At 47.9% G+C, this 20,098-nt stretch overlaps 1 protein-coding gene across 1 annotated transcript; it reads right to left on the bottom strand.

The window, feature by feature from the left end:
- Positions 1-358: 358 nt before the first annotated feature.
- Positions 359-1,230, bottom strand: LOC112901247 (pathogenesis-related protein PRMS-like). The gene has a single exon (XM_025970118.1). It carries the CDS (start codon positions 1,170-1,172, stop codon positions 594-596), a length of 579 nt encoding a protein of 192 aa, XP_025825903.1. The 5' UTR covers positions 1,173-1,230; the 3' UTR covers positions 359-593.
- Between the last annotated feature and the right edge of the window lie 18,868 nt (positions 1,231-20,098).

The raw sequence follows: 20,098 nt of genomic DNA, 5'->3' as shown, positions 1-20,098 counted from the left end.
AACAAAATATGTATAGGAAATACTTGACGTATACTGCATTTATTTTCGTAGAATGGTGTTGAACATTAAAATTCGGTGATTCAAGGGCTTTGTTTCATAGTAAAAACATCGTATGTACTGGAAGCAACTTACCTGTCCTTTGGCGTAGCGTAATATTAGAGAACGGATGCCTACCTAGGAAAATCATTCAGGCCAAGGATTAATATGGCTTCCCGGGTAGGGAAGCAGTTCCTCTACAATACTGCAGAAGGACTCTCCATAACCGAGTGTGGTCTCAACAGCACTCAGACGCACATGTTAGTGAGAGCAGTACTTCTCATCTTACGGGCATGTCGCCGGACCGTAACGCGGCATGCAATGCAAATAAATGGAATCCCGGTTTTATTTTAGCATACCGTACGCCCACATGGAACGGCGGTAGTGATGCTTAAGTATCACAGACAACAACACATAACGAATTGTAGTATTGTACAGTTCAGAGACATCACTCACGCGGAAACACAACACAAAGTAACGTAGCACATGATGACTCAACCAGCAGATGGGAGCAACCAATGCAAGTATATTTCCCACGGATCAGTCGCCACGAATGATCAGTAGGGTCTGCCGGTGCCGTAGTTCCCCGGCGGGAAGTAGTCGCAGACGAGCAGGGTGTCGCCGGAGTCGCAGACGATCCTGGCGCACCCGACCTGCGTGGTGTTGCGCCACACCACCTGCGTGTACCGCAGGCACCCGGCGCCCGGCGGTGCGGCGCAGGAGTTGGTCTCGTAGTCGTACCACTGGCCCTCCGCCACCCACGGCGCCGCCAGCGCCGTGGCGTTCCAGTGCCGGCCCTTCCCGACGAAGATGTTCTCGCCGAAGTAGAACAGCGGCGACCGCCGGGGCGCGCAGTCCCCGCGCCGCGAGTGCGCGAAGCCCTTGGCGTACCCGGCGATCTGCGGGCTCCAGACCAGCGGCGGCACCCCGACCGCCTGCCGCGCCGCGTTGTGCACCGACAGGATCTCGGCGACCGTGGCCGTGGCGCGCGCGCGGCGGCCGGCGTCGGGGTCCGCGCCGTTGCTCCCGTCGTCGACGTCGTCGTCGGTGGCTGCGCTGCTCGTGCACAGGGCAGCAGCAAGTGCTAGGAGCAACAAGATGGACCAGAGGGAAGACGACATGCTTGTTCTAGCCATATATGATTTGGTTGTTAGAGATGTTGAGAGCAATTCTTTGGATGGATTGGATTGCGAGTTCGACGTGATTTGTATATATAGGCCGATTTCAAGTCCCGTTCCCTGAATTTGAGGTGCTATCGATCGAGTAGGCGATCGATGTCTTTGAACACTGGCATGGCGGCTAGCATGCATCATTGTGTGCTCTAGCTGGTTCACGCCATGCACATCCTTGGCATCCAAGGCACAGGCGAATCTCTCAGATTGTTTATCCGAGATAATCGAACAAAGTACATGTTGGATGCCAGAATTGAAAACAAGATGATGTCCTTGACCAGAACATGGTGATCACGAAATGGTGTTTCTGAAGCCGGTGGCGTCCTGTCACTGAAACTGAGAGCGAAGATTAAGGAGCAAGCAAGAGCAGCTCTGAAGCAAACCGCGCCGCCCACACTGCTTACGTAATCGATTGATCGGTGCAAATTCAACATATATTATAGCACGTGCATTTGACCCATGAATATCGATTATTGAATAATGAAATTTCTGGTCACGGTCATTGTCTTTTTACCAACTAGCATAGAAACTGTGAACAGAAAGTTATTACAGAAAACTACACACATAGTTCTTTGCCATTTTTTTATGTAAATGCGGAAGAGTCGTTACTGTTAGACATATGGATCGGCTACTGCGCGATTAGATTAGAAGATGCTCTGTGATTCTTAAGCAATCCATTCAACAGAGAGAGATAGAGAGAGAGACAAGGGAGGGGCACAAGTATACCTTCGTGCCCTAGGGCGGCGGCTGACGCAGATGTGCCTGCCATGGTGGTGTAGTGCGGGAGCTTGCAGTGGTCGAGCCGAAGGTGTTCGTGCTCGAGGTGGCCGAAGGTGTGGTCGCGTCCGGGGCTCGAGGTCGAGGCAGAGGGCGTCGAAGATGGCCGGAGGAAGCTTCCCGCCGCTGACCGCGCACAAACTAGATCGGCTAGGTTTGACTTGTCGGTGGGGTGGCGGCGGCCGGTGAATCTCGTGATCCGAGCCGCTGGCCCCACCTCTCTTTATAGCGCGGCGCGATGGGGGCCCACCAGCTAGGGATGAGCTGGGGCGCCCCCGATCAGGGCGCATGGGTGAGGTGGCCCATCGGCCCGTTAGGGTCTGATAAGCTAGGAGATCAAACTAACAGTCTCCCCCTTGATCTCACCCTGTACTTTTATTTTACTTTTACCTTTTCGCGTTTCGTCATGGATTTGTGTATAGAGCATGCCTCATCGTCACGATCATCTGTCGATAGATTCAGCAGCTACAATTCACGCTTCCATTCAGAGACGGATTCTTTAATCTTTTGGGCCCTTGTAGTCCGAAAATCACAGGCTATCCCTTAGCCCCATGCCGGCTACGTGTTCCTTGAACACGCTGGGTGGTAAGCCTTTCGTTAGCGGATCCGCAAGCATTTTTACTGTGCTTATATGCTCGAGATTTATAATCTCATCTCGGACTTTATCTTTCATAATATAATACTTTATATCTATGTGTTTGGCAGCACCACTTGTCTTGTTGTTGTGAGCATACATTATTGCGGGCTCATTATCGCAGTACAACTGTAATGGTTTAGATATATCATCAACCATTCTCAGACCAGGTACGAACTTCTTTAGCCAGTTCACCTGCCCTGTGGCCTCATAACATGCAACAAACTCGGCATACATTGTGGACGATGTAGTGACAGTTTGTTTGCAACTTTTCCACGATATTGCTCCCCCGGCTAGGGTGAACACATATCCTGATGTGGATTTTCTATCATCTCCTGCATAATCGAAGTCTGAGTATCCTACGATACGCAGAGATTCTATTTTTCTGTATGTTAACATGAGGCCTTTGGTTCCTTGCAAATAGCGTATAACCTTCTTTACCAACTTCTAGTGTTCTGGTCCTGGATTACTCTGGAATCTGCCAAGTAACCTGGTAACGTAAGCTATATCAGGGCGTGTGCACACTTGTGCATACTGTAAGCTTCCCACAGCAGAAGCATATGGTACCATTTTCATTTGATCAATTTCATTCTGAGTCTTGGGATATTGAAATTTCCCATATCTGTCGCCCTTAACAATAGATGCAGGTGAGGCACTGCATTTGTGCATGTTGAATTTCTTTAGGACCTTTTCTATATATGTCTTTTGAGACAGTCCTAATACCCCTTTCAATCTGTCTCGATGAATCTCGATTCCTAGAACGAATCTTGCTTCATCAAGATCTTTCATCTCGAAATGCGAGGATAAAAACTTTTTCGTTTCTAGTAGCAGACTGACATCACTACTTGCCAGTAGAATATCGTCCACATACAGGATTAGGAAGACATACTTCCCATTCTTGAACTTTGCGTAAATGCAATTATCCTCGATATTTTCTTTAAACCCGAATTCTTTTATTGTTTTATCGAACTTCAAGTACCACTGTCTTGAAGCTTGCTTTAGCCCATAAATCGATTTCTTCAGACGGCATCCCAATTTTTCTTTACCTTCCACGACAAAACCTTTCGGCTGTGCCATGTAGATGGTTTCATCTAGATCCCCGTTCAGGAATGCTGTCTTCACATCCATCTAATGTAATTCTAGATCATAATGAGCTACAAGAGCCATTATAATTCTGAAAGAATCTTTACATGAGACTGGGGAAAAAGTCTCGTTGTAATCAATTCCTTCTCTTTGTGTGTATCCTTTTTCCACGAGTCATGCTTTAAATTTATCTATATTCCCTTGGGAGTCATATTTGGTTTTGTAGACCCATTTGCAGCCTACTGTTTTGGCTCCTTTAGGAATTTCCTCTAAGTCCCATACTTTGTTAGTACTCATCGATTTTATTTCGTCTTCCATGGCATCAAGCCATTTCGACGAGTGTTCACTTCTCATGGCTTCTTCAAATGAAGTGGGATCATCCTCCATTTGAATTTCTTCGCTATTATAGACTTCATAGTCGTCAGAAATAGCGCGCTTCCTTGTTCTTTGAGGTCTCCCACGAGCCTGAGCCTACGGTGCCTCATCTATTTGGGGCTGCTGTTGCTCCTCTTCTTGTGTGGCAAAGGGCTCGTCAGGAGCCTGATGAATAGGTTCCACTTCCTCATTCATCGTTACCACAGAAGGAGCCACTACAGGTGTTGGCATCGCAATGACTTGCACTGGTGGTGCAGACACAGCGGGCAGCGGGAAAAAAGATTCCTGAATCACGGGATTGGGTGTATACACCCGCTTCTCCTTAAGATCAATCTTCCTTGCTGTGCCGCTCCCCCGGATCATTTGATCTTCAAGGAAGACTGCGTGTCTCGTTTCTACAAATTTTGTAGATCTGTCTGGGCAGTAGAAATGAAAACCCTTTGACCTTTCTGGATAGCCAATAAAATGGCAAGATACCATTTTGGAATCTAGTTTTGCAATGGTCGGGTTAAACACTTTTGCCTCAGCAGGACTCCCCCACACCCGCAGGTGATTCAGTGAGGGTACTCTTCCTGTCCACATTTCATACGGCGTTTTCGGCACCGATTTACTTGGAACTCTGTTGAGAATATGAATGGCGGTTTTCAGAGCCTCCATCCATAAACTCATTGGCAATATAGAGTAACTGATCATGCTTCGCACCATATCCATCAGGGTACGATTGCGTCTTTCAGCCACTCTGTTCTGCTGAGGCTCGCCCAGCATCGAGTACTGGGCTACTATGCCTTGTTCCATCAGGAACTTTGCAAAAGGTCCTGGAACTTGGCCATATTGGATATGTCGATCGTAGTATTCCCCTCCACGATCGGATCTTACAATTTTAATCTTTAAATCATGTTGATTTTCTACTTCGGCCTTGAATATTTTAAATTTATCCAAAGCCTCCGATCTTTCTTTAATTGGATATATGTATCCATAACGGGAATAATCATCTGTGAATGTTATGAATGAGTCATATCCATCCACACTCTTTACATTGAACAGACCACAGATATCTGTGTGAATTATTTCTAATACACGTGTGCTCCTCTTAGCATTTTTCTTTATTTTCTTAACGAATTTGCCTTTTATGCACTCAATGCATTATTCTAAGTCAGAGAACTCTAATGGAGGAAGAATTTCGTTTTTAATTAATCTTTCTATTCTCCCCCTCGAAATATGGCCTAAACGACAGTGCCATAATTTCGACGACGCATCTTGAGTTCTCTTCCTTTTTCTATTCGCGAGTGTAGACGAGAATACATTCGTATTGTTATCGCATATGGAATTCACACTTTCGCGTAACGATATCAAATAAAGATCATTTTTTCTGAATGCAATTGAAATTACTGTATCATTACATTCAATCAAACACCTGCCATCTCAAAATAGACAGGTATAACCATCTTTGTCCAGGCGAGACACACTAATTAAGTTTCTATGTAAAGAAGGAACAAATAAAACATCTCTAAGAACTATAATGAAGCCAGTGTCGAGTTCCAAATGAACGTCTCCCACTGCTTCAACGTCTGCCTGGGCACCATTTGCCACTCTAACTTGCTTTTCGCTTCTTTGAGTGGTTCTCGTCGAATGGAATCCCTGCAACGAATTTGCAACATGAACAGTTGCTCCTGAATCAATCCACCAAGTGGTTTTTGAATAGTCTATATACAAGGATTCATTTACGAATGAAATAACATTCTCACCTCTCTTCTCCATGATCATCTTTAAATATCGGTGACAATTCTTCTTGTAGTGACCCCTTTCTTTGCAGTAGAGACACTGATCCTTCTCTACTAGAGCCTGTCCTTCTTGTGGTCTGTGTTGATGAGAGCTTTTGCCTTTAGAGGAGGAAGAAAAATTACCCTTGAAATTGGTATTTTTCTTCTTGTTTACATAATTTAAAGATCCGCTAGTGGTGGATCTTATCCTTTCCTCCTCCTAAACACACATCGCAATGGTCTTTTCAATGTCCCAAGTATGTGGTTGGGTGTTGTAATTGACAACAAACTTGTCAAACTCTTTTGGTAACGAAGCAAAAACTAAATGGACAATGTGATCCTCCTTGAAGGCAAGGTCCAATGACTTTAGCTTGTTATTCTGGTTGACCATGCGATGAATGTGTTCCCTTATGCCACCACCATTGTATCTTTCTGAAACCAGTTGTTTAATCAACTGGGTTGCATAAGTCTTTGAAGAACCAGTATACTGATTCTTTAGTTTTTCAAGATACTCTATGACAGTGGTACAATCTGGGATTGAGCCCATAATTGCAGGCTCAATCGTGTTCTTTACCACTGCCAAACACTTCTTGTTGGTAGGGTACCATTTTGCATAAAGCCTCTCATAGTCTGCTCTTGCTTTCTTATAAGCAAGCTCTGTTTGCTTCCAAGAAGCATCTGTGTCTGTGTCCTCTCTCTCAGGAGGCACTGGCTCTTTGGGAGTCGGTGTAGCTAGGACCCAATCCAATTCACCCATGATGAAATAGAGGTCCAGCTTTCTGTACCATTCATTATAATTGTCTCCCTTTAATATAGGAATATCGTTAATGGAAATCATCATTCATAATCCTCCTGAAAAACATTCATGAGTGGTGAAAACATTAAAATAAAGCCAAATAAATCATTGCATATGTATAAATACGACGTTGGTCATAAATTAAAATTATGCAATAACTTTGTGTATTAAATCTAAAACACCGTCGGGTAGAGTTAGAAAGAATACATGAAAATTACCTATGAAAAATTAAGTCATAATCTCTTTTTTATTAAAACTAGAATACCGTTGGGCATAAATAGAAATAATACATGAAAAATATCTATTAAAGATATTACCATTATCATTGCAATATGGTTATTGTTAACGTTGGTTAAAAATTAACAATATTACAAGTCAAAATTATCCATGTGCCTCGAAATTCAAATTATCCCATTGGTTCAAATTTAAATAACAAGGCAAGTGTACATTAAAAAATGGATCTATTTAAACTTTGCAACGGAAAACTTAAAAATCTATCAAAATAATGTCTAATTTTGTCTTTATAAGCAGTGCATCAAAGTTCAATCAAGTTAGAATTTGAAATGAATCAAATTCAATCAAATTCTATTGGAAAATGACTTATGGAAATTAAAAACCAATGCACTGCTCATCACTCTAAACCAGCCCAGCCGGCCTACTTCTCTCGCGACAGCCCAGCGGCAAACGTGGCCCGCACTCTCGCAGCAGCCCACGGCAACCGGCCCTTGCGCGCGCGCGCGTCCCGTGGCAACGGCCCGTTATGGACCGGCCAACGCACCCTTGCATGCGCCTGCGGCCGCGCGCTCCACAACCTGGGCCCGGGCCGTTATTTCTCCAACCCGCCTGGGCCAAAAGAAGCCCAGTTCCGTGCGACGCGATCTCTACCGTCAAACGCAGATCAACGGCCGCGTGCGCGTTGCGGTCAAACAAAACCCCCGTTCAGTTCTCCTCGGTGAAACCCTAGACCATTTCTTCTCTTCTCCCCCCGATCCCCGGCGCCTTCTTCTTCCCACCCGAGCACGCGAGTGAGTGGCGACTGGCGACCGAGCGAGCGGCGCCACGGCGAGCCCCCTCGCCGGCGTGCGCGTCCACCGCAAGGTGAGCGCGCCGCCGTCGAGCGGCGTCACCGTGGTGCCCGGATCCGTGGCACGGCGAGCGGCCTTACGGCGTGCTCACACGGCCTCTGTCCGCGCGAGGCATAAGGCGTCGCGGGATCTGGTCGGCGCGCTGGCGTCCCGTGCACGCCGACGGTGGGCGGCGCAAGGAGAACCAGGTAAGTGGTCCTTTGACCGCCGCGCCTTTTCTGTTCATGATCTAGGGTTAGGGTTAGGGTTTCTGTGGGCTTTGATCTAGGGTTTCTGGGATCTTTTCTGGGTTCTTTTCTGGGGTTTATACTCTTGACCTTCCAATGCTAATCAACGCAATTAGATAGGCGACTGATACCAATGTTAGACATATGGATCGGCTACTGCGCGATTAGATTAGAAGATGCTCTGTGATTCTTAAGCAATCCATTCAACAGAGAGAGATAGAGAGAGAGAGACAAGGGAGGGGCACAAGTATACCTTCGTGCCCTAGGGCGGCGGCTGACGCAGATGTGCCCGCCATGGTGGTGTAGTGCGGGAGCTTGCGGTGGTCGAGCCGAAGGTGTTCGTGCTCGAGGTGGCCGAAGGTGTGGTCGCGTCCGGGGCTCGGGGTCGAGGCAGAGGGCGTCGAAGATGGCCGGAGGAAGCTTCCCGCCGCTGATTGCGCACAAACTAGATCGGCTAGGTTTGACTTGTCGGTGGGGTGGCGGCGGCCGGTGAATCTCATGATCCGAGCCGCTGGCCCCGACCTCTCTTTATAGCGCGGCGCGGCGGGGGCCCACCAGCTAGGGATGAGCTGGAGCGCCCCCGATCAGGGCGCATGGGTGAGGTAGCCCATCGGCCCGTTAGGGTCCAATAAGCTAGGAGATCAAACTAACAGTTACTGCTTAATATAGAAAAATGCTAAAATTATAGTACAGTTAATCATAATGCCAACTACAGAATGTATGAAACTGAGGCTTAAATTACTGAGAAAGAAATCAATATTAGTTTCGAACCCAGCAACTTAAGCCTCTTGCCTCTCCTCTGTTCTTCTCCCCATCTCAAATGGGAAAATATAAAAAAAATGAAATGAACTGGTAGGAGAACTGCCCATTATATCTCTACTACTACAAAATGGTTAAGGGTTACGTTTTTTCCGTCATCCTCTGGCGGGTGCGACCTCTGCTAAACGCGTTTTCATCCTGCCATCAGCGATGTTCAACCGTTTGATTGTTTAGGGTTTGCATCCCTCACGCTGACGCGCTATGAAATTGAAATCCCACAACTTTCGCAGCTAACCCTGCTGTAACTCGCTCACCGATTCCTGGCAATCCAAATTCTAAATCAAGATCCCACACTTCCCGTTTTCCCCATCGCGTCGCCCTCACCCTCACCCTCACATTGCATCTCATTTCATCGCCCCGCCCCCCACCAATTGCGCATCCCCTCGGCTTCTCCTGCTGCGCACCCTCGTGACTCCATCGTCTCCTCGTGCAGCGCCCTTCGATATAGAGAAAATTTCTTGTATGGCTCTGAAAGAAATGACAGTCCATTCTTTGGCCATCAAAAGTTCAAACTTTCTTCTTTAGCTCTATTTTTATCTTGTATCTCTTTCTTGACCCTACCGTAACATCTCCAGTAAGTGGTTGTGAAAAGATAAAAATACCCTTAGCACAAGCAATAGATGTTGAGATCTCACATAGAACAAATATTTGACCTTAAATCACATTTAACGTGTATTCTGTTGGCAACAGCGTGACACTGTGAACTAAATTCTCCACATTTTGAACACAGCTCGTACACCAGCGCTAGCACCTGACCACGCGCGCTGTCGCGCCCCGTGCACGATGGCAGGATGTAGAACGCCATGCTAGCCAACCCCAGCGCCGGCGCGTGCGCCCGCGCGAGCCGGTCTGCGAGGCCTTGAACGAAGCACGACGCCACGCGCTGGAATGCCGTGCCGTGCACGGGTGCGCCGACCTGCAGCTCCCGCCGCAGCGCCATGGCGTGGGCGTAGTCGTGGCACGCCACAGCCTCGGCGCAGGCGACAAGCGGCTGCACCAGGCGCATGCCATCAGCACAGCCGCCGCCACCTCCACTTCCGCTGCCGCCGGCGGCACCATCACCATCCCCCGCGACACCCGGTCCTCACCTTCCTGGAACGCCAGGGCGTCGCCCTGGAGGATGAACGTGCTGGACATCTGCGCGTACGGCAGCCGCGAAAACGATGCCGCTCACCAACACTGGCAGCAGCCGGATCAGGTGCTCTGCCACCTCCACGACCCGTCACGCCCCTCAGCCCGCGGTCAGGTGCTCCGCCGCCTCCACGTCCCGCTGCGGGGGCCGCCGGCGCGCCCTTGAGCACGCGGCCGCGAGGGCCGACGCCGCCGGGTCAGGTGCTCCGCCGCCTCCACATCCTGCTGCGAGGGCCGCCGGCGCGCGCGGGTGTCCCGCTGCAGGGGCCACCGCCCGCGCGTGGGGACGGGGATGAGTCGCTGCGGGGCTCGCCGCCACCCGCACATGTGCTCCGCCGCCGCTCGCGCGTGTGGATGGGGATGAGCGCTGTGGGGCCTGCCGCCGCCCGCGCATGTGGTCGAGGATGAGCCTCGACGGCTCTTGTGGAACAGGGGGTATGTGGCACTTTCAGTGGTATTTTGGTCAAAAACCCTATTTTTTTCACATGCCACCGGTAACTTAACGGAATGGTCTAACGGATATCGCGGAAAGGATAAGAAAGGGGTACAAGATAAAAATAGGATAAAAAAAGAGAGTTTGAGCTTTTCAGAGTCGAAGAAGGAACTGCCATTTCTTCCAGGGTTGTACAAGAAATTTTCTCATCAATATAAGCTGAGACGTCAGGATCACATGCTCATCAATGTGAGGACTCCAAGATCCCCTACGACCATGAGCCATTGCCGTGCAGATGCCAGGATCCCCCTGCGACGCCTCTGCCCGGCCAACGTCGTGCCGCCTGCCGATCACCTGACGTGCTACGCAGCTCCCCCGCCGCTGCACCACCACCACCACCACCAGGGGCCTGGCTGAGCGACGACATTCCGCAGAACATGAGGGCATCACATCTCTGCCCAACGACTCATCCTTATGCGATTCCAGGATCACAAGCGAGTTCTTCATCATCTACTCTTTCCATTTTGACTATTCGAGTTGAAATCCGTTAATCATAGCTTGGTTTTGCATGTCTCCGGTGAACTTACCACTGATGTAGATACTTCAAAGATCCACCCCAAAAGTACCAGCATCAAGATGATCCGATACTAATTCTAGCATTAGTACCGGGTCACCTTGTTGGTACTTTTGAGATGGATGGAAAGTTCCAGAGGAACTTTAGCACTGGGTGGTAATACCACCCGGTACCAAAGGCTAGATATCAGTACCGGGTGATGTTGCCATCCGGTACTAAATGTTCCACCCACGTTAGTACCGGGTACTAACATCACCCGATACCTGTTGTCGGTCAAAACCCTCCGGCGAGCAGTGACAGGCAACACAAGGAGCCGGGAGGCTCCTGGGACTGCTGGTGGGCCCCGGTCCCTCATTCAACGGCCCGAGATCCGGCACACGACTTGGCGTCTAGGTTGCTAGGCGTGCCACCTGACCTTGTACCTGATCAGGAAGGTGTTATATGTTAGTTTCCTGCATGCACAGACACGTATAAACATTAGTCCGAGCCATGATCGGCTCATTGGGTGATTCCCTATATCGGCCGTAAAGAGCCGATTGTATTCAGTTCCAGATCGGATCTATGAACAAAGCAAACATATCCGATGGTAATATAAAACTTGCTCTTTAACCATTAAGCTAATCCAATCGACGACGGTTAAAGCCTTCACTGCATAACCGGAATATTCTACACGTAATTGAGCCTAACAGATACGGAAGGTAATGAAACAACAACTTAAACAGAGGTCTAAAAACTAACAGAAAGCCAATTCCTGGATCAATCCCTTTTTAAGCTGTTATAAGCGCCAAACATACTGCCAGAACATTCAACCCGTTTGAAGGGCCTAATCATGCAGATATTAAACTGAATCTTCGACGAACAAAGACTAACCATAACAGATTGGATCTACTAAACAAAAACAAAGAAAGACGCTGCCCTTATACCCGAGATCGGGCACGATGATAGCTGATCATTTACAGGTAACAAACGATGCATGAATAAAGCATGGAAGAGCCGATGCTACTCTATGAACGCCAAGATAACTAGTGTTACTCGCCATCAACAACGCTTCAGAATAAGAAACACAAAAGGTAGATAAGCAGGGACGATGCCGCCCCGATCACGCGGGGCGTGATCGGGGCTGCACGACACTTACCCGAGAAACCCTAGAACAGGGGTGGCGATGCACCTAGAATTATTGGTGAATGATTGATTGATTCCTTTATTCATAATCCAGGGTACATATTTGTAGTCCGGAGACTTTCCTTCCCTAACCAATCCTAACTAAACACGGCATGAATCTTGGCTAGCTCTATCTAAACTATTTAAACACACATGGCTATCTAGATACATGGCCAACCCTAGCCTCATACACCCGCACAGGGGCCGATTCGCAAGCCCACTATGATTACCTTTCAAGCCCATCTTGCTTCGCGGCCCACCTTTCTGGCCCGCCTAAATTATGGCGATAACATATGCCCCCTGGTTTTGGCAATAATTATTCTGAAACCATTTCTCTTTTAATCGCCCCGCCTCTTTGACTTTCGAAATCCGTACAGGCGTGCCTCTTCAACTTCTAGGGGATGTGACTGCTCTGCATCAAACTCCTTAGAAACCACTATGGTGCCGATTCATCTTCCACTCCATCTTTATAAACCTGCCCCCGGTAGCTTTCTTTCTCTCATCCCCTTCCTTCAGATATTAGCAACCATACCTGATTCAACTTTCCTCCTCTTGTAATGGCTTCTTCCACTTCCTCTGCTTCCTCCACCATCTCCTTCAAGTCCAAGTCCACTCGGGAACCCACTCCAGAGTACGACCCAATAGCTGCTTACGGGTCCGTGGCCCCCTGCATTGGGATGCAGAAGAATGGGACTTCCAGACCTGGTCAGAGGACGACGAGTCCCTGACCGATGGCGAAGATCTTCACCTCCTCCTCCGTGGTGAGCTGGAGGAAGATGATGAGGACGACGCGTCCTGGGAAGAAAACTTCTTTTTCTTCTCCTAGGAAGAAGAAGCCGATTCCTCATCAACCGAGGAGGACTCGGTGGCAGGAGGCTTCCTCCTTGGTGGCTCGTTGGAGGATGACGATGACAACGACGGCAATGAAGAAGCCAAAGACAGCAGTAGCTTCAGCAGTGATAGCGGCGGAGATGATGGCGGCGGCGACGATGGCAGCAACGACGACAGCGATGTCAGCACGGCTCCACCGATCAAGCGCCACAGAACCTCTGGCGCCTACTAGTGGTAGACTGTAGGATTAAGCCGATAGATCAGCTCTAGGAGTAATCGGCTCCCCCTTTTGTACTCACTCCCCGTTATAAATAAAATCCTTTATTTTAACCGCAATTTGTTAAGAAACCAATCACTTGGGAGCCGATGGCAACGCATCGGTTCCTTTCCTTAAAATGCCAATCCAGAGCTAAGTCGATTCTCTAATCCATTTCATTTTCTGCTTAAATCCGGAATCCTCCCAAAACAGATCTTCAAAGACTCCCTGAATCCAAGTTATTTTCCAAAATCTCTTGCTCATAAACCCTAACCGCAAAGACCCGAACCAAAGCCTTCAGAGCACAAACTCATACTTGCGCCACCAACCCTAGATCCAATTCCCAGGTTCTTGATCTTTGGGGTTTCCGATGGCGGAATCTTCGAATGCCGACGCAATTGTCCTTGGTCTGAAGGTAAAACTCCGACCTTTGCTAATTTAATGCAGCAATTACTATATCCCTTGCACCATTAAATGATCGTTCTCCGGTTATTTGGCTTTTATGGATTCTCCAAGTTTCAGATATTCTCTTGCCGCATCCTTCTTCCCCCAATTCTTTTTGTCTTGGGCCTCGTTCTTACGAGAAACCCGTAGATCTAATTTCTTGCAAGGCCAATCGGATTCCATTCGTGAGCCAAAACATAGATTTAGATTCTTGGGCCGACAGCCTACGTGCCTGGCCAAATCCTCCCGAGAGCTGGGTGACCTGGTATAACAGAATAGTAAAGACCTACCAGCCCACATAGGAGACTATAGGGATAGCCGATGCTCTGTCTTTGTCTCTATCCCCTCTTGAGAAGAATGAGAATCTCCTGAAAACCATCGGCTACTTTTGGTCCGATGCCTTGAACTCCTTTCTATCTGGTCTAGACATCTCTTCATCCTGCCCCTCTGCCTACAGACTATCCGAAGTCCCCTTCAAGTTGTCCTCCAAAACAGAGTGCATAAACTGGGGTGCATACCTAAACCAGCACCTTAAAACCAAAGGCCCTGTGATCAAAAAGTAACATACAGCCTTCTTGAATCTTTGGTTGGAACACTTCTTATTTTGCGATCCTTCCCTTGCCCCAACCAAGAATTATCTCCCCCTAGCATATGAACTAGCCAAAGGTAACATTGTTGGCCTTGGCAAGTTGTTTCTTGGGGAAGTCTACAGATACCTCCACCTGATGTCCTTGAGCCTACTTACCTAGAAGAAACTTAGGATCGGTGGTCCCTGGTGGTTCATCCAATTGTGGGCTCACCTTTACTTTCAGGACTTCATCCCAGACTTCCCTGTTTTGGCCGATAACTCTTTCCCAGATCAGAGTGGGAGGCGGATCAGATGTACCAGCTTTGGCCAGGCTTTATATAACCTTCCTGGCAGCCATTTGAATCCCTCACAAGCTTCAAGCTAGTTTAGAATTTTCTATAGGGGCCTGAACAATCCTATCTTCCTTCCCTACATTGATTTTGAAATTTTTGAGAACCCGGTCACCTTCAGATTGGCTGATTTTGCCGATGATGACGGCACTCGGCATCTATATTCTATAATGATCTGCCCTTACCTCCTTCCAGTTGGCATGAGCACCTCCAACCGGATCATCAAGCCAGGATATGAATTCTATCAGCCGGTCGTAGCAGCTCGGCAGTTTAGCCTTGGCCAAGTTTCTCCTCACTTCTTCCTTCATTATTTGACAACCAACAGAACCGACCTGCCCGACACCGTCACCACTCAAAGATGTTACAGCCTATTTTCAGACCTTCTCATCCCAATCCCTGTTGACCTATAGTTCACCTCTTCGGCCATCGAATTCGAGAACTGGTGGTCGATGTGGAAGACTCATGTCTTCCAGAAAGCGCTGGGGCCAATGTTGCAGCAGATTCACGCTGAGTATGAAGCCCCTGAGGAAGAGGTATTACCATTAATCCAATTGTTTCCTACTGACTCTGCTCAATTCCTTTTTTGATTCCATTTGCTCTTTCTGCAGCAGGAAGATGGTCCGGTGCCCAGGAACGATGATGGCTCCACCTTCCAGTTTTTGCCGATTGCCCCCATGGTCCTTTATGGCAAAAATGCACCTCCCCCGTCAAAAGGTATCATGCGGATCCAGCCTTAGTCCAGAGGCTCCAGAAGATACTTTGACAACGGTCAACGCCTTAGTCAACCTTCAGGATCCCATCCCAAAAGCTCCAGATAACCCCGCAACGCCAATTGATGCTTCGATCGCCCTTCGAGGTCTGCAAGAGTCGGTAGTTGCCGCGTCGGACGTTGGTCCCTCTCTGGAAGAGCCGATCGTCACCTCGTCAGCTATCAGTCTTCCTCCGGGAGGGGCGTGCCTGCAAGAGTTGATCGTTGCTTCATCGGCTGTCACTCCTTCTCCAGAAAGGGTGCATCCTCAGGAGCCGATCATCACTTCATCGGCTGTCATTGCTCCTTCTCCAGGACAGGTATGTTTTGTCACCGACTCGTTTGCATCTTCTTTTCCCTATGTCTCCTGTGCCACTTTAGTCTTATGTCTTCTTTCAGGGTTTGAAACTCACGGAGTTACTTTCATTCGACCCTGCATCCGTCGGCTCGGCCATACTAGAAATTAATGATCATCAGCAAGATTCGACCGGCATCGCCAGCTAGCTTCTCCGCGTGAAGGGCCATCTATCAGCTTTGATTGACACCTTGGTGCAGGATTCCGATGCAGTGAGGCAGATTCTCGAAAAGATCAAGTCTCAACTCCTGAAAGTCCTTCAGATCAAGCTTTGGCCAACCGGGCACCTTCCTTTCTTTCGGGCAAGGGTAGAACAGGCTCTACACAGAATTGAAGCTCGATGCTCTCAAGCTCCCTTGAAGGCCGACATTGCCGAGAGGTGTTGATTACTTAACGAGAAGAAGGTGACTCTGGATGCCAAGGCCGATACATCTGTGCACTTTCAAAGGCTTCAACTTCTGAAGAAGGAACTAGAGGACCTCAAGGCTAAGGTCTGGGCAACCGAGCAGCGCATCCAGGAAGAGAAGAACCTTATTGCCAACTCTGAACGAGAAGCAGAAAACTTGACCGCCCAACTGAAGATAGAACTCGTAGAGCTGAGCGCCTTGAGTAGGCAGTGGTGTCGGGGGAGGACAAGGATGATGAAGCAGTGATTGTTGAAGCTGATCGCGTCTGTCTTGAGGCCATTGCCTCTAACGACGAGTTCCTTCAGTAGACTTCCTTGTAATCACCCTTTGTAAGATAAACCTGCATGTATCTGTATTAAGATTCTAAAGTTGATGGTTGTACATCGGCTATTCGACCAGCTCAATGCGTTGGGTACAAAGTACTCTCTCTCTCTCTTTTCTTTTATATATATATGGGCCGACTACATGTATCGGCCCTCTTTCCTTGTACCTAGCCTGACGCATAACATCGACGTTCACCTGTACGAGTCATCAGGTCCTGTCGGCTCATATCTTTCCGCGTAGCATCGGCTTCCTCTTGTACGAGCCAACTGATCGTATCGGTTCATAGCCTGATGCGTAGCATCGGCTTTATCGCTCATCATCCCACATACTTGGGAAGTACTTCTTGAGATGTTGACTGTTGACCGCCACCGGGAACTAGACGTCATCTAAATCCTCAAGCATATATGCGTTCCCGGACAGGACTTGGTCAACCCTATAAGGCCTGTGCCAGTTTGGAGACCATTTGCCATACGCTGCATCTTTAGTCCCCAATGGTAGCACCGCTTCCCAAACTAGATCTCCAACTTGGAATTCTTTTGGCTTGACTTTCTTGTTGTACGCGCGGGGTACTTTGGCCTTATTTTCTTTGATCTTCTCAAGTGACCAAAGCTTGAGCTCCATAAGGTCCTCAACATTATCATTCATTAGAGTAGCATACTCTTCAGCTATTAAGTCATTTTGGAATTCTATGCGCCTTGAGCCGGCCGTAACTTCCCATGGTAATACAGCCTCCTGTCCATACACTAGGTGATAAGGAGAAGTTTTTGTTGCTCCATGGCAAGAAATAAGGTATGCCCACAATGCCTCTGATAAGACCTCATGCCAACACTTAGGATATTCATCGATCTTTCTCTTGATCAACTTGATAAGGCTCTGATTGGACGCTTCAGCTTGTCCATTTGCTTGGGCATAATATGGAGATGACCTAATCAGCTTGATGCCCATGTCGATGGCGAACTTCTTGAACTCCTCTAAAATGAAGACCGAACCTCCATCTGTTGTAATGGTCTGAGGAATCCCGAACCTGTGAATGACATGCTCCTTGATAAAATTAATGACATCCTTGGATGCTATCGACTTCATGGGAACCGCCTCCACCCACTTGGTAAAGTAATCTGTGATGGCCAAAATAAACTGGTGGTCTTTGCTGGATGGAGGATTAATTTTGCAGATCATGTCCATGCCCCAGCCTCTGAACGGCAACGGTTTGATGATAGGGTTCATTACTGATGCTGGTACCATCTGAATCTTCCCGAACCTCTGACATGCCTGGCATCCTTTATAATATTTGAAGCAATCTTCAAGCATGGTGGGCCAGTAATATCCCGATTGCCTATTTAGCCACTTCATCTTATGAGCCGATTGGTGAGTCCTACAGGTGCCTTCGTGGACTTCGTGTCAGAGCCGATTGGATTCAACCGGCCCCAAGCATTTGAGCAGCAAACCTTCTAAAGTCTTGTAGAACATGTCATCTCCTATTAGGACGTACCTCATGGCCTTGTAACATATCCTCTTGGGTGCGCCCCGAGCCGAATCCTTCAAATAATTGAAGATATCGGCTCTCCAATCTCCTTGGTCCAGTAGGTGTACCTGAAGATCGGTTCTGTCCGCTACGGCCTTGTATCCCGAAGCCATCTATGCCAAATCATTGGTCTCCGAATTTCGAGTCCTAGGTATCCAATAGAAATTTATGTATCTAAATTGGGCCATCAACTCTTGACATTGTACCTATAATGGGAAGAGCGACTCGCTCTCACACCTATATTCCTCTATGAGCTGAGAGATCACCAATTTTGAATCCCTGAAAATTTCCACTACTTCAGCTCCGGCCTCAAGAAGCAACTCCCTGCCTTTACACGCTGCTTCATATTCTGCGAGATTATTGGTGCAAGCGGCGGGTAATCTGATTGAAAAAGAATATGTTGCCCCTCGAGGCGACACAAGCAGGATACCTATGCCACATCCATCTCCACAAGCCGATCCGTCAAAGTACAAGACCCATGCGCATATGGAAAGTTCTGCTATGTCAGTATTGATCCTTTCTGCGATGAGATCCGCTAACACTTGCCCTTTGACCGCCTTTGCGGGTTGGTATCGGATATCAAACTCTAACAATGCAAACATCCACTTTTCAAGTTGGTCTTTCAACACAGGAGCCAATAGCATGTGTTTTATGACATCCGATTTGCAGATGACAATTGTCTCGGCTGATAACAGGATATGACGAAGCTTTGTGCATGTAAAGAACAAACAAAGACATAATTTTTCAATATCAAGGTGTCGGTGTTTTACCGGCTGCCCACCGAAGGGTATACCCAAGGTGGTAAATTTAGGTGAGGAGACGCCGAGATCAGGAACTCGAAGGTGCAAGGAACATAAGATTTAGACAGGTTCGGGCCGCGAGATGCGTAATACCCTACGTCCTGTATGGTGGTTTGTATTCCCTTGGGTGTAGAATGAGATGTTTTGAGGGGGTCCCTGCCCCCCTTATATATCCGGGAGATCAGGGTTACATGGATCTAGTCAATACTAGCTAAGGAATCGTACCAGAATATATCTCGAATAGATTTCTTCTGTATCGACTAGCTTTATCTTCTACTCAAACGAGTAGAAAACAACTTAAATAAGAGATAAGACAGGCTTTATCTCTTAACCCTGTTTAAACTACGTTATGTGCACAGCCCCGTGGCCCCGGGTCTGACAAGCCCCCGAGCTCTTCGTAGCTGAGTACTGCAGGCTTCTCGAGTACTTTTGAAGTAGTCTTCGGCTTCTTGCAAAGCTCCATCTTGAAGTTCTTGTTCGAGTACTTACTTGGCTGCATCGAAGCTATGAGGTGCTCATGCCCTGAATTATTCCTTTGGTATGGTGTGCGATTGAAAAATCGCACTCCATACGGAGTAGCCCCCGAGCCTTAGGTTGAATCGGAGAATCAGGCTGAGGGTCATATTAGTCTTGAATCTTCCTTACTTCTCAAATAAATTTGAAAAAATAAGTAGTTGATGCCACATATCCCGCAGCCCCCAAGCCTTGAATCCAAATCTCTCAGGTTTGGAAATAAGGATCCAAGAATCGTGGCATTGGTGTTACTCTGAAATTCTGAGAAAAACTCTTTGCCTTCTGCATAGTGAAACTGAGCCTCCCGCTGGTTTATGTTATCGCGCGGTGACTTAAAATTTCTTCTGCACTCTCAGTCTTCATATGAGTCATCTTTGAGTAGTTTTGCGGCATCCAACCCCCGAGCTTACAAGCCAGGAGAGCCGAAAGAGCCATGTCGAGTAGTGTGCATCGCCCAGCCCCCGAGCCTGAGGACTAACGAAACTGTAATAGCACGCCGTGCTGCCTGAAGAGTTGTTGCCGAAACTTGATCTGAAAAACGACAATGCATACATTATGTAGCATAATGCGAAGATACCGAGTAGTACTCAGTAATAATGTGAAGACATAAAAATTTGTTCGGTGTAAAAATTGTTGTGTCGAGCTCTTTTTTAGGCCATTTAAAACTCCCGAGTAGTATGCCTATTATGTTTAAGCACCTAGTCCCGTTTTAGCCATTGCTCATAGTGTGTATGAGATCTTTGTCTCGTGTATGCGTAAAGGCATTAGGCATGACCGAAGAGCCGAGGTTTCACGGATTAAGGCATGTGCTACCTGGTAGATTAGCGACCATTAAGAGGAGACAACGAGCAAAAAGTAGCCGTCATGCGACAAAAAGGATGCGCAGTGCGCAAAAGTAGTTGACAAAGTGTAGCTCT

The sequence above is a fragment of the Panicum hallii genome, chromosome 7 (assembly GCF_002211085.1).
Source record: "Panicum hallii strain FIL2 chromosome 7, PHallii_v3.1, whole genome shotgun sequence".
Taxonomy (NCBI): Eukaryota; Viridiplantae; Streptophyta; class Magnoliopsida; order Poales; family Poaceae; genus Panicum; species Panicum hallii.
This window is presented reverse-complemented; position numbering and strand designations above follow the sequence as displayed.